The following is a 15,641-nucleotide window of genomic DNA, read 5'->3' as shown; positions in this document are numbered from 1 at the left end:
ATAACACTTTCGAAATGAATAGGATATATGGAATGATACAAAAGATAAGACAACCTTTGCAGGTTTCCTTTGAAACATATGTTTTCATATTCGATGCTTATATCAGTAAAGAAATTCATGTTGACAATTCTTTTTGGCAATACGCTGTGGATGCTTGGTCAAAATAGATTAAGAGTTATACCTTAAACGATGAAAACATAAATGATTGTTTTGTCATAATCTTATTACTTCAGTAAAACAACAGTAGTGATCGAGAAATGAGAAACGGAGATACATTATTACAAAGATTGGAAACACACGTATTTGCAATATAGAAAAAAGTTAACAGGATACCAAATTACTAAATTTGCAATTCAAATTCTTACACAAAATTATTGACACTTAAAGAGAGATGTTGAGAATGAAACTCGTCGACAACGAAACCTGATCATTCTGTGGAATAGCAAAAGAAAAATATATACCATGTGTATCTGGAATATAATGTACAATTGTCAACAACTTTTGGGAAGTTCTACAACAATTGTTAAAGGATTTACAAGGACATATTGTTCAAATTACTAACAAAGAAATTCCTCTGGGAGGGCTGAATAAAAACTTTCTCTTTCATATTGTAATAACAGCTAAAAGGTTAATGTTATGAGTTTAAAAGGGTTAAAACCCTGTTCCCCAAATTTATGAAAGGTATGGAAGAAGATATTAATCACATCGAAGAAGTTATTGTCAAAAGAAACAATACAACACATCGCTTTAATGTGAAATGGGGAAATTTTACCGATACATTAAATCCCTGCACATAACCCCTTATACTTATATGTTGATATTTAAGAAATCCACTACAACACATCGGTTCCCTCTTGTTATAATGTCATCGTTATCACATAGTTATCACATAGTTATCACATTCGTCCAATGTCAAAGGTTGATGCTGTACAAGTATTTCGGCATATCTGTTTTCCAAGATGGATTTAGTGATGATGATCTCGCCTATTCACTCACGCAAATAGCAAAGAAATAATTTAATTACATATTACATGGAGTGTATTATCAGAAATTGTTGAGGATATGCCCACTGATCATCACCCGGTAATATTGGATCTATCGACATCTACACTCTGAAGAAAAGATCACACAGTTCACTTAGATATAGACATGTTGGGTAATAATTTAAATTAGCGGTATTATAACATAATTGTTAAAGCTCTAAATTGCAATTGAACCGAACCAATTAAACCCTGAAAAGATTTGTTTTCTCAAGACGATATATTCATTTTGAAACTTTGATTTAGTCACAATCCCAATATAAGATGAGATTGCTTGACTTACAGTAATCTTGTGAAGTTTCAGACTTATAATAAGTTAAAAAATCTAATATAGACAAAGAAGGCGATTGCTGTCGCCGAAACGTAGAAGTCATCAGCAGCAAGCCGTTTTGCAAGAACTGACGAAGAAAGCCTAGATTCGATAGATTCCTAGAAGGGAGGGCACAAAATACACTCAAAATTATCCGATGGTCCGTCAGGACCTTTGACCGTAAAGAAATCAATTATGGGTATCACGTATAGCTACTGTGAGGTATGAATGTTACTAGGGCATGGCATCTCAGAGATCTTACACTTTTAGACCAGCATTAGTCCGAGCTGGTATCAGCAGCCACATGCAAGCAGGCACACATTTATCATCCAAAACTGGCTCCCACAGGAGATATCGCTTGGATGAGATCAAGCGATATCTACACTGTAGATATCGCTGCAATGAAATTACATTACAATGCTTTGCAGACCATTGTGACGTCACTGTTACCATGACGTCACAATCAAATGACATCACTAATGGCTCTTCTACTGAAGCTGTTAGCAGTACTTTTTTACACTGAAGACTGCTAATTACTGTCTACAAATTGAAAAAGTTGGAAGAATGATGATCGATGATAAATCTCACCCTCGTGTCTTTTGATATCAAATATATCAACACTCGTGGATAAAAGTGGCAAAAATGCTCGGCAAGCCTCGGAATGTTTCCACTTTTATCAACTCGTCTCTATATGTTAACCTCGGCGATACACTGACTTAAAAAAGCTGCTCCACATCAGTAACACACAGGTTATACGTGTCTAATCCATGATCCAACCTTGGCACGACACTGTTATCATCTCAGATAGTGCATAAATGTGTGTGCATCACATCAAGAGGTGCATAAGTGATAGCATATGACTTCGAGTCAATATCGTTTGAAGATGTGCACTAAAACTTGCATCTACCTATTTCTGTCTCTGTCGCTCTGTGTCAGTAAGTATACTCTTTACAATAATGGACGGCAAAAGATACATTTTTTTCTATTTTGAAAACAGTAAATATATAATGTCAATACAAGGGAATAATCGTAGATGTTCTGTCGCTACATATTCCATTTGGCGTAAAGCGTAAATAGCTCTTGAAATTATATGAATGGACCACCTAAAATCGGTGATGATACAAGGTGTTCGCGAACATGTCCCGCCCTTCCGGTAACATCCATTCACAAAACTTTCTTTAAAAAGAAACTCACTCCTCATTTGTGAATTAATATAGAAACATCAGATTTTACATGTACCAGACATATATACCTGTACGTGTCCTAATCATACATCGATAGCAGATAACTTTGTACACTGTACCTATTAATAAACTGAATCAGAAGGTAATAAAATCCTCATACAGGACAGCTAAATCAAGTCATAATCATTTGCCTTTGAGTGGTAATTGTCCTGGGCAGAAATTTTTGTAAACAATTGAAAGCTGAGGTAATGTATATGGTAAAAAACTAAGGAGAGACAAACTTTTAAAAACTACATTTCTTTTTCTCAACACCTTATTGGGAGTTTTACAGATTTCAAAAAAATGCAAATTACCCATTATATATCAATTTGTAATAGGCAGAATGCAGACATAAACCCACAGGAAAGTAGACACGAAAACATTTAATGAAATACTTATATATCAAAATGTGTTTGCAAATATTTTTGTTCACCAGTCAATGTCAAATTGTACTTTTTTAACGGGTGTAAAGACCGGTAAAGTCGGTCGATAACTGTGACCCAATACTAACTTTGAGTTTGTGCCCAGGTCTGGTTTGGGACCGGCAATTTTATAATGTGTGAGGGGCCTGGATTTTCTTTGGTTGCAAGATATTGCTTCATCTACAACAGATAGGTAAACCAGATATGTTTTAGGTTAAAACCATGAGTCTTATTTTCTCCAATAAAAACACCTTGCAACAATGTCATATTTGTGGCAGACAATTTCTTTTGTCAGCGCTAAAATCGCGCTTGTGAATAACGAACTTCGGATACAACGAATCTGTTCCTGTTCGTATGTTCGGTGGAGGGACGTTTTGTTTACATTTGGAACTTAGTGACCTAATTGGCAGAAAGTTATTTTCGTTTTCGCTTATGTTCATATCATGAGCTTATGATGGCGTATTCACTTACCTACTCAATAGGGAGGAAACTGTTGTTTTAATGATGAATACGCTTTCATATTAGCAGTCTCAGAGGAAAAGCAGGACTTTGCTGTGAACGTCAACGATGACGGCACATACAACGTCGTTGTCCAGGGAGATGTGTGGCTGAAGAGCGCCCCAACCTTCTTCAGAGCCGATGGCCAAGTGTTCTCCTCTGCCGATGGATCTCTGAAGCTGGTCAAGAACACTCAGTCCAGTGGTGTGGACGTCGTAGGGCAGTGGAAAGCCAACAGCTTCCTGTACCAGGCAGGGTCTAGTCAGATCGAGGCCAGCTTTGTACAGTACACACCAGATCCAAGCGTATTCACCTACAACAATCCGGTCATACCGTTCATGCTGTTCAAACAGGTGATTAAACATAGCTTAGGATTGTAAATGTGTTTCATGATTTCTGTTCATACCGAGAGAGGAGAGGACCTTAAGTGCAGCTTCTCCTTTTACTCTACAGACCTTAAAACATAGCACTGGATATTTATATTTATATCTGTAATAAATGTCATTCCATAAATATGTTCGTCACTTAAGTGGTAAACGCCCCTGTGCTCGATGTCCTCACTAAAGTGGTAAACGTGCCTGTGCTCGTTGTCCTCACTAAAGCGGTAAACGCCCCTGTGCTCGTTGTCCTCACTAACGCGGTAAACGCCCCTGTGCTCGTTGTCCTCACTAAAGCGGTAAACGCCCCTGTGCTCGTTGTCCTCACTAAAGCGGTAAACGTGCCTGTGCTCGTTGTCCTCACTAAAGCGGTAAACGTATCTGTGCGGTTCTGTTTGACGTTCTTTCAAACATCGTACATGTCCCTTGGTGTACTTGGTACCTTCTGGTGGAATGTTCACCAGTGATAACTTCAGTGTAGTATTATTTTATTTTATTTTATCAATTTACGTTTTGGCTAAGGTAGTTTCCAATTTGGAGTTGGTTATGTAGTGTCCCGAGGTATAGGTGGAAGTATACATGGTATTCCTATTTTCCTCATTCACACGTTGTCATGTCTTCTTTCATCAATGACGACAACAGCGTTACATCAATGGAGCAAACAACACCGCCTCCAACAGCAGCAACTTCACCATTTCTGGTTTTCCTGGATTTCTAATTCAAGAGTCAACCATTCCGTTGGGCTACTTTGGTTATGGGGGACTGATGTTTGGTAGCGTGGGTCTAAAGGCAGGTCAGTAAGTACTTGAATGTACAAATTACTGTATGTAAGTGTTTTTTTCAAAATGATTTTACTCCTGGAGAATCTCGTAAAATTTCATTCTGCTTCCTTGATGATGAAAAATTGTTCTTCGCACCCAAAATATAGTGGACAGGCCCACACAATAACACCAACCTGTGATTAATGTTTAATCACGTTTTTCTGACTAATTTCTCGATCAATTTCAACATGTGTATACCTCTCTTCGAGATGGGGACCATCGTCATTTAAAATCAACGACGGGATCGAAGGCGGACCCCTGGCGTTATTTGATCAAGAAAAGACTGCAAATACATTGATTATCTCCCCTGCCAGTCGATTTATGTCGTCATCAATATGGCGCCAGAACTCCAGCACCGGCGGGGACAATCTCTACTGGGGGACGATGGGAGGAGTTGAAAACGTCCCTCTTGGTGTTGAAACCAGTTTTATTCTGTTCTGTGGTAACCAAGGTATTAATAAGGTAATTGTCGTTCAACTTATAAATAGCTGTAATCAGCACGTAATATAATCATTAGAAAATGGGATGAGGCGTCATATTATCTTTCTGGTTTTTTTCGTTACACGGGTGTGTATATATATATTGATTGCATAATATTTGTACATTAAATTATATATTTGGCTTTGCAAGCTTCTACACCTAAATCAATTTTTACTTCGACACGTTCATGATAGTACAAATAGCTGTATACATTTTGTAATGACATCTTATTGTCTTAAAATTAAAACTTGGAATGGATAAGCCTTCTGATGTTTTTTCTCGAATGCTTAATTGTGACGTGGGTGTATTTTGATGTCTATATTTGGCTTTGCAAGCCTCCAGGCCTAAATCTCTTTTTCCTTGAACACTCTCATGATAATAAGGAAATGTTAACGTACTTTCGTAAAAGAAACATATGATTGTGCTTACAGGCCTTCGTAAGTTGGGGTCAAATTTTGAAACGATGGCACGGGCGTACAGATCAATATGTCAAGTCCGACTTTACGATCAACTACTTAGGATACTGGACAGACAATGGTGAGAATATTTGTAGATGCCTTGCCTTGATTTTCAACATTGTACCGACGCATTTTGATACCATACTAATGTACAGGGCATTTTGCAAGGATAATGTAGCATTTATTTTAATAGCACAGAACATGCATACTACATACATCTAACTTGAGGATGTTTCCATGTATGACACACGAGCTTAGGATATACGCTGTCCTGTGAAAAACGCACTTGTAACAATTCTGGCGGCAGAGAGTAACTGGATGGGTACCAGAGTTCGACAAAGCATGGTTTCTGAGAGATTGTGGCAGCTGTTAGACCTGTTACCTGTTAGTGTCTCCTTTGGGAAGGGACTTTGCAATTTTAACAATACAGACCGGGTTAGAACTGGTCTCTAAGTTCATATTTGAAATTCGTTGCAAAAGAAAACCATAAAAAGCATGTTGTTTGTTCAGGGGCCTATTACTGTCATCGGTCTGAGAAAGGAAGGAACCGCCAGAACACAGTGTTGGACATCAAGAATTACATAGATCAGATAGGAATACCTGTCAGGTTGGTTGTCTTACTCATTCTAAAACAGAAATAAATATGTTAGCAGAAGAGTTTGATAACACAATGTCATCCCCCATGCATGACAGGTTCAAGAGCATCATTTTGTTATCCATATACACATTTTATATGCAGGAGATCCTTACACGACAAAACTCTTCAAAAGCTCATTCATTTCAAGACTATCTGTACAGAGAAATATGTATGTGTCAGACAATGTTCAACGATGTTTTACTTTCTAGTTACATTCTTTGTGACGACCATAATGTTTACTTTCAAAAGTAATGGTCCCTTGGTGGGTACGGATGCTTACGTACCGGCAATGTAAGGTACAATTCAAAGTACCTATTTATGTCTACATGTATGCAACATTTTTTATTTAATATATCTTGTTACATAGCTTTTGTAAGCTAAATAAAGGTTACAGCGAGTGGTGGTATGATTTGGACAATGAATGCATTGTTTACGCTTCAGATACATTTAGTACGACGAGTGGTAGTATAACTGGGACAAAGACCTCGTTGTTTACTCGCCAGGTACATTCAGTACGACGAGTGGTGGTATAACTGAGACAAAGACCTCGTTGTATACTCGCCAGGTACATACTTACTTGGAAAAAGACTTCGTTGTTTACTCTTCAGTTACATTTAGTACGACGAGTGGTAGTATAACTGGGACAAAGACTTCGTTGTTTACTCGCCAGGTACATTCAGTACGACGAGTGGTGGTATAACTGGGACAAAGACCTCGTTGTTTACTCGCTAGGTACATAATTACGGGGACAAAGACTTAGTTGTTTACTCTTAAGATACATCTAGTACGACGAGTGGTGGTATAACTGGGACAAAGACCTCGATGTTTACTCGCCAGGTACATAATTACTGGGACAATGACCTCGTTGTTTACTCGCTAGGTACATAATTACTGGGACAATGACCTCGTTGTTTACTCGCTAGGTACATAATTACTGGGACAATGGCCTCGTTGTTTACTCGCCAGGTACATAATTACTCGGACAATGACTTTGTTGTTTACTCGCCAGGTACATTCAGTACGGCGAGTGGTGGTATAACTGGGACAAAGACCTCGATGTTTACTCGCCAGGTACATAATTACTGGGACAATGACCTCGTTGTTTACTCGCTAGGTACATAATTACTGGGACAATGACCTCGTTGTTTACTCGCTAGGTACATAATTACTGGGACAATGGCCTCGTTGTTTACTCGCCAGGTACATAATTACTCGGACAATGACTTTGTTGTTTACTCGCCAGGTACATTCAGTACGGCGAGTGGTTGCATAACTGGGACAAAGACTTCGTTGTTTACTCGCCAGGTACATAATTACCTGGACAAAGACTTCGTTGTTTACTCTTCAGATACATTTAGTCCGACGAGTGGTGGTTTCACTGGGACAAAGACCTCGTTGTTTACTTGCAAGGTACATACTTACCTGGACAAAGACGTCGTTGTTTACTCGCCAGGTACATAATTACGGGGACAAAGACTTAGTTGTTTACTCTTAAGATACATCTAGTACGACGAGTGGTGGTATAACTGGGACAAAGACTTCGTTGTTCACTCGCCAGGTACATTCAGTACGACGAGTGGTGGTATAACTGGGACAAAGACCTCGTTGTTTACTCGCTAGGTACATAATTACTCGGACAAAGACTTAGTTGTTTACTCTTAAGATACATCTAGTACGACGAGTGGTGGTATAACTGGGACAAAGACCTCGTTGTTTACTCGCCAGGTACATAATTACGGGGAGAAAGACTTCGTTGTTTACTCGCCAGGTACATTCAGTACGACGTCTGGTGGTACGACAAGGACAATGAGCATGGTGTTGTGACGTGGTCAGCTCCACGAAGTGTCTTCCCGAACGGAATGCAGTGAGATAATTTATCCCTTATCGAACTGAGTAAATATTGCGTTAATCTTTAAATGATATTATTATCAGAACTACTTAGTATTGATGAATATAGTTACCCTATCATTATATTCACTTCCCTTATACATGTATGCTACAAGTAGAAAATTAGAACATACTTAGTAACAACAATATATTGAGTTACAGAGGGCTTTTTATGGGAGATTTTGTCCGATAAAGTCAAACATTTAAGTTTCCAATCCACATTCTGCTTATTTCATAATATCTTAATTATTACACATTATCATCAATGAACTTACTATCCCTACCACTATATACCTGTAAGTATCCCTCATATACTTGAAGTCAAAACTTCATGCTTGTCGAAAATAACGTCCAGTTGTACATGTTATCAGTGAAGTGGAATGGATATGTTTGGTAGTAGTGAAGTGATGTAACTCAAACAACTAACACATTTTTCCACTTGCTTTACTTCCTCCTGTGCAAAAGGTGGGTTTACAACAACACGGGGTACCCGGTCGTGGCCCACAACATGGTCTGGTAAGCCAGGTCAAGGAATCAGATAAAATATATGAGATTTATCTGAATGTAATGGTATTCTATTCGAGAAATGTTAAAGTTTCCCACCTTGAGTTTTAATACAAACTAAATTACTCCAAGAAAACAACATTTTAAAATGCAAGGAAGAACAAGAACTGATGATTAAATAACGATACGATTACGTGTTAATGAAATTATATATAATACTCTCACTTTCACAAGGAATATATGCTCATAGTTTGCAAAAAATCACCCCATCATAGCTGTGTAAAACTCTAGAGAAGCATGTTCCGAATAGTTTTGATACAGTGGAAATTAATTGCTTCAATTTGTAAAAATACATACATATATGTATACTGACAGCAATATGTCATAAAATCGTGCATGTTTTGTTAATATTCTAGGTCAAGCAACACAACCTACGCTACTGCTAATGGAGGAAAGTATGAATTCCTGATCGATGGTCCAAAGTCATTACCATTGGAAGAGGTACTGAAACTACTGTTGGCGATGACATACATGTTATATAAACTGGTACAATATTATCTCTTTCACCTTTACCTAAGCATAATTTGCTATAGGATTCTGTGTTTATTTAATGTACCATTTATTAATGGACGTACTTTTGGACACGTATCTCATAACGTTTCAGAGATTTTGGACGGATTTGCTCGCTGAGTCAAGGAAATGGGGTCTGCTTGTCTACGAACAGGTACTTCTTCTAATTACCAATTATAAAATTTTATTACCTTACAATATCAAACCATAAAGACATGAAACAGTGTGTATTTTGTTTGTCTTAATCTTGTTTCATTCTTGTAGGATTACCTCAATATTCAATTTCAACAAATCAAAAAACTTCTGAGTGACATTGACTTAGGCAGCCAATGGCTGACTCAGATGGGGAACGGAGCTGCCAAGAACGGATTGACCATCCAGTACTGCATGTCCTACCCGCGACATGCACTGCAGTCTCTGGAAATACCTGTCGTCACACAGGTGAGGGCTATGCGAGTGAGTGAGTGAGTGAGTGAGTGAGTGCGTGAGTGAGTGAGTTGGGTGTAACGCAACTTTGAACAATATTTAGGTTATAAATGAGTGAATGAGTGTGGATATAAAGGGCTCTTATCAACAGTCCGACCATATCTAGCTGATGTTATAAATGAATGTGGATTTATACTGATTTACCTGTACCCGTCTGACATGTATGTCATGGCGTGGGGTGCCCAACACCAGGGAACATCAGGAAGTATTTATATATATGAATGTAGTTATAAACTGATTAAGCATAAGCATTGTTTTGAATGAAATACGAGAAATACTTTAACCATCTACTAGTAAAAATACCAAATATACACATTGTCTATAATTTTGTTAAGTGATGTAATGTATGTTTCAGGCTCGTGTTAGCCACGATAACCGGCCAAACACTGACAACTGGAAGATAGGTGTGACGTCACTATTTGCTTGGGCTATTGGCATTTCACCCTTCAAGGATAATTTTTGGACCACCAAGGTTCAACCCGGAAATGCTTACAGTATGTAGAAAATCAGTATTGAATCAGAATTCAGAAAACATTTCTTGTTCAGTTGAACATGTGAAATGGGTAAAACGATATATCGTTTATCGTCATTGAAAGAATGTGTTTCAGTTTCTACAGAGCCGTTTACATCCATGAACGCTGCGGTTGCAACATTGTGTTGAAAATGAGTTCTCAAGTAACATTACTATTTGTGAAACTTAATCTTTACAATGTCATTTCATGTTTTGAAAATGTCAAAATATTTTATCATATCGTGACTATATTCAGAAAGGGATACCATTTATGGTCATTGACGAATATGCTTCAGATGGTACGGAACCGCACACGTCCCTGCACGCCGTGGTTGCAACCTTAAGTACAGGCCCAGTAGGAATTGGTGACATGATCGGGGGTACCAACAGGACACTCATCATGAAGTAGGTTGGCTGATGAACTAATAGAATGCTTTTGCCTTTGAAATGTGAAATTTAATATTTCTTCCAAATTGTTCTCTTATTTGGTTAAAAAATCGTACATGGCCGTGTATGCTTAGTTTCTATGCTCTATTGTATCATGTTTTTTCTCCTGTACAAGTCATTATTCCCATATTTATTTGATACCTGTTATCTGATCAATCTAACGACTCACACATACATATTCACAAGTACTCACTCCTCAGTTTCTTGACTGTCACTTCAACTTTCCATAGATCTGTAAATGCTGACGGCCTTATCTTGAAACCATCGCGACCAGCCACCGCAATTGACAACAGGTTACGGAAGGTACACCTGCACTTTGCTATTCTTTAAATCTGAACCAGAGCTGGGAATGCATCGCAAGGATATTTAACACTTGATGTTTATCATATGGTAGCATCAGTTTCTCGTTCGGGAGAACTAATGAGACACTTGACTGGAGAAATATTTAGGGTTTTTACTGAGACAAGGCTTGGACTAATTGCCATTTTTTCAAACATAATTATCTTCAACAATGTATCAATGGTTAATTTAATATTCTGGACGTGGCTGTGTTTGGGGAGAATTAATTTTTTGTCAAAGACTGGATATTGTTGGTTTTTGTGCTTCAAAACATTTCACAACACAACATGTATATAGTTTCTTAGCAACTGTGAAACACAAATATAATACGGCTCGAAAATAAAACGTCTGACCAAATATAAACTTTAATGCGCACCAAGTTTATGCGATCAACCATTACGTTTAAAAAAAAATACTAAACGATGATATTCGCTGAAATTTACCTTCTCATAAACTTGTTTGCAAGCATGTGTTGGGTTATGTATAATTGACAAACAGTATTTTGTTTTGATATCATTTACCTGAATATATGAAACAATTGCAAGTTATCCTTTAAAAAGGTGTTTATTGTATTACATTCACTTACAATTAGTTGTCTCCATCTCCTGTTTAAAATCGAGTTGAGATGCAATTGTGCATACCAAAGCCACAATCCTGTGAAAACATTGACTGAACTGAGCAGTGATGGGATTCAGAGACTCTTAACACAGCTTGATCTGTGTGTACTGGAAACGGACTGTCTTTAAATTGTAAAGATAACAGGGTGTGATAACAGGAGTGTCTTGCTGATACCCAGCTAGGGCTTACACAAGGGCAAGTGACATAGAACTGCGTATTTTAACATATTGAAATGGCATGACTTGACATAACCGAGTGTTTCTTATGATGCATGTTTTCCAGATGGCTTGGGCAGTCTTTGAGGGTCCTGAAGGGGAGGTGTGGTCAACATATTCAGATTTTGGTGGTAAGAACAAGTATGGTATCGTTCTCGCTGCCGATCTACAGGGATATTACACCATGACGCCTTGCATGGCTGGATATCAAGGGGTAAGCCATTAAGATTTGTCATTCGATTTTCGTTGATTAATATTTACATTTGCGTAATTGTTGCTGTAAATATAGTCCGGTATGCAGCAAAAATGAAAGTTGGTATTTCCAGTTTCCAAGCTTGATGGTCTTCCCAGCCAACACTCCCGACAAGATCCAGCCCTTGACGGAGCGCCAGCCTTTGACAATGAGTGGCTGTACCAAAGCTGACTTCTGTCTCTTCTATGCATCACCTGCATTGACCTTTAACGGGTATGTGTACGACTTCATTTCACTCATGTAGATATGTGTCAATACAGGAACGATAGCCACTGATCGAGGTTAAAACGAAACAAATATAGCCTATTCAATATATATCTATGTTCTTGAAAAGAATATAATATACATAAAAGCGACAAAACACTTTCCATATTCATAAGAAGTCTCTGCCAAAATCTGAGTCGAGTGTACAATTCCAACTATATCATGAGCATGTGTTTATGAATCACTTTCAAATAGTGATGATACAGGGTGTTCACGAAAAGGTGACTGTATCCTACCCCACCGGTGACATGCATCACAAACACATGCAAATGCAAGTCAACTGTTTACCTAAAATAACCCACTGGTACAAGTCAAACTAGGGCATTGTATCAGACATCATTCTTGTCACTGATGCTTCAAATCTGGAAATTTCTACTCATGGCTACCATAAATCCAAAAGAACATGCTCCGATCGATTAGTGTCTATGCATTGAAGATATCACTAACGATTTCGAATAGTAAATCTACATTATAGAAATCATGAAATATATCGATTCGTATACATCCATTGAAGATGTAACGAAATGCATCGATAAGTGATTATATATTTAAGATATTACAAAAAATAAATTGATTCACTAATTTATATTGAAGATAATCATGCAAGATATTGATTGGTGAATATTCATTGAAATATATGGTACAGTCATTTTGTAAAATGACTAAAATTTACGAAGATATTGCCAAATATAAATTCTAGGGAATATACATTGAAGATGTCACAAAAAATAGTGTTTAGTGAATAAACACACCTCATGATGTAACAAAAAGATAGAAATAGGTATTAACAATCTGCTATGACGTCACACTGCCTTATCTCAAAAGCCAATTCTCTGGAAGGATTTTCGATGCTTTTGATAGCAATATTCCAGCTGTATGACGGCGGTCTGTAAATAATCGAGTCTCGACCAGACAATCCGGTGATTGATATCATGAGCATCAATCCACGCAATTGGGATCGATGACATGCATCAAGTAAGTCAGCGAGCCTGACCACCCGATCCCGTTAGTCGCCTTTTACGACAAGCATAGTCGCCTTTTACGGCAAGCATGGGTTGCTGAAGACCTATTCTACCCCGGATCTTCACGGGTATTTGATATTAGGAATTTCAAATAACATTCAGATAAGTATTGATTTGAAAACAGATTCAGGGGAGGAACAATAGACGATATCACTTGACAAGAAACATTATTGTGACAAAGTATTTTTGTCATCCCTTAAAAAACAAAATAAATATATACAATGAATGCATGACACCTATCAGAGACTAAATATATACAATTGTTATCAAATAATTGACAGAAGTGTCATTATGCGGCTTGGATCTGATTCCGATGTATGTAGAAATATGAGGTTAGTAAAACTGTAAGTTCGCCATCAGATACTGTAAATGGCATAGGGCAGGAGATTTCAATATAAGATGTATATATGTTGTACATGAATGTACATGAAGATGTATGTGAATGTTTCTAAAACTGTATGGACAGGACCAGGTGATTTCAATATAAAATATTACACATTGTAAACAAACGCTACAAGTATTTTGTTGTTTTGTTTCAATTGCAACTTGAAGAGATTGAAGTGAAATATTGTTGTCTGAACACTTGAAGGACTATACAAGTATTTTCCTGCAGCAAACAAGTTCTCATCCAGGGTGAGTTGGACAAGTGGGTGCCCATGTCACCTCAGAGAGTGACGGGCATCAACATTGCCGATGACATCACCATCAGCCTCACTGGAGCTGCCAACGAAAAAGTCTCCTTCTGGTTCAACGTGGATGGTAAATCTTCACCTGTGACCTGTACTCTCGGAGCAGGAGGTCTAGCCACCCTCAGTTTCACAGCAGGCGCATGTCTTGGAGCATAATGAACATGTTGTGCCTGCATATCTGTATATGCATCTATTATTAAGTGTCCGGGGGTTGTACTTTGCATTTAAAAAAATATGATGTCGCTCCCCCATTGAATGAAAATGAAAAAATGTCTATCTTTGTTTTCTTGCGTCGTATCTCTGCAAACGTGTGCGTGTGTGCGTGTTCGTGTGTGTGTGTGTGTGTGTGTGCTTTGGTATTCAATCCTGGGAAAAGAACACACATTCGGGTCAGGGCCGTGTTTATGATAACCTGTGCACAAATTGTTTTTAATGAAAAACAATCCGATCTATGAGTGAGGCAACGAGTGAAGCAATATCGCGTTGTGTACAATGACGTCCGGTTCGTAAACTGCCGGGCAGATTTCGGTCGATTGCAGGATTTGCAGGGCATGTGTACCGTCAAAAGATAATGCTTTGATGAACTTCGCGAGATAAGACCTCTTCTATGACAAAATAGATCTTGATTATCGACCATCGATCCTGATTAATCTGAAGTCATTCAGAGGTACATGAGTATAATCACATTATACAGACCTATGATTGTCTTTTGCGTAATTCTACATATTCTACGGTCATACACTTATTTCGTTTCCCCACCATTATTGGTACATAATTAAAACAAACTATCAAATTTAAAAGTTTTAACTCAATTTCAGAAACAAAGTGATAAGGGTAGGCAATTAGAACTAGGTAAAAAAAGTCGGAGCAAAATATAATTTGACTTTTGGGTAAGTCACCAGTCATTTCATTGGAATTTTAAAAGAGTATGTTATTACAGTGCTTGATGCTAGCCCAAATTACTTTAATCCTTAATCTTTCAGAGGAGGTTATGTTTTCAGGGAATTATTGTACGTATATATTTCGTATCAAGGTTTCTTGGCGCAATCCACCAACGATTGTTGAATTTAATGATCTTCAAGTACGTTTCAAGGTCAAAGAGAAAATTTACTTTATTGACAAACATATTTTCATTATAAATTTTCAATTCCTTTCTATTTGGATACAAGCAGATATATTTCAGCAATTGATTGCAAGAAATTTATGATAATTCGTATAGTCTTTGAAACTGTACAAGAGTTATCCAAAGATACCGGATGTTATTTGTGTATGCAGGGGATCTGTAAACTCATTTGTCGAATTTGAATTCTTCGTCAAAATGAAATGAATTGTATAAATATGATTTAATTCCCTCGTTTGTTTCAAGAAAAGGATCATGTACTCCTTATCAACTCGTATAGCGTTTCCACTGCAAACTGACACACTGGTTGACCAGCCTGTGTTTGTACGCTTCGTCATCACTCGTTCAGTCGTGTCGAACTGGTCAACGTACTGTTGAAGCAAGTCATGCAAAAAACATCTTGATTGAGTGAGTGAGTGAGTTGGGTTTAACGCCGCTTTTAACAGTATT

The 15,641-nt window shown here is 37.7% G+C and overlaps 1 protein-coding gene across 1 annotated transcript; it reads left to right on the top strand.

The window, feature by feature from the left end:
* Nucleotides 1-2,233: 2,233 nt before the first annotated feature.
* Nucleotides 2,234-14,272, top strand: LOC139477041 (uncharacterized). Its single transcript, XM_071259603.1, has 17 exons — nt 2,234-2,285; nt 3,524-3,846; nt 4,513-4,667; nt 4,901-5,153; nt 5,603-5,708; nt 6,140-6,236; nt 8,035-8,130; nt 8,619-8,669; nt 9,074-9,158; nt 9,322-9,381; nt 9,492-9,668; nt 10,069-10,207; nt 10,521-10,629; nt 10,902-10,974; nt 11,911-12,057; nt 12,170-12,309; nt 13,996-14,272. The coding sequence occupies exons 1-17, from the start codon at nt 2,234-2,236 to the stop codon at nt 14,225-14,227; spliced, it is 2,295 nt and encodes a 764-aa protein (XP_071115704.1). The 3' UTR covers nt 14,228-14,272.
* The last annotated feature ends 1,369 nt before the right edge of the window (nt 14,273-15,641 follow it).

This window comes from Haliotis cracherodii, unplaced genomic scaffold (assembly GCF_022045235.1).
Source record: "Haliotis cracherodii isolate W230 unplaced genomic scaffold, xgHalCrac1.p SCAF_30, whole genome shotgun sequence".
In the NCBI taxonomy this organism is placed as follows: Eukaryota; Metazoa; Mollusca; class Gastropoda; order Lepetellida; family Haliotidae; genus Haliotis; species Haliotis cracherodii.
The sequence above is the reverse complement of the archived record's forward strand: the minus strand, read 5'-3'. Positions and strand labels throughout refer to the sequence as shown.

Bases quoted from the DNA above. Each gene is read 5' to 3' on its own strand.
- LOC139477041 (XM_071259603.1), top strand. From the start codon at position 2,234: ATGTGCACTAAAACTTGCATCTACCTATTTCTGTCTCTGTCGCTCTGT. The intron at 10,208-10,520 runs GTATGTAGAAAA...AATATGCTTCAG, and splicing joins TCAACCCGGAAATGCTTACA to ATGGTACGGAACCGCACACG. The intron at 10,630-10,901 runs GTAGGTTGGCTG...AACTTTCCATAG, and splicing joins AACAGGACACTCATCATGAA to ATCTGTAAATGCTGACGGCC.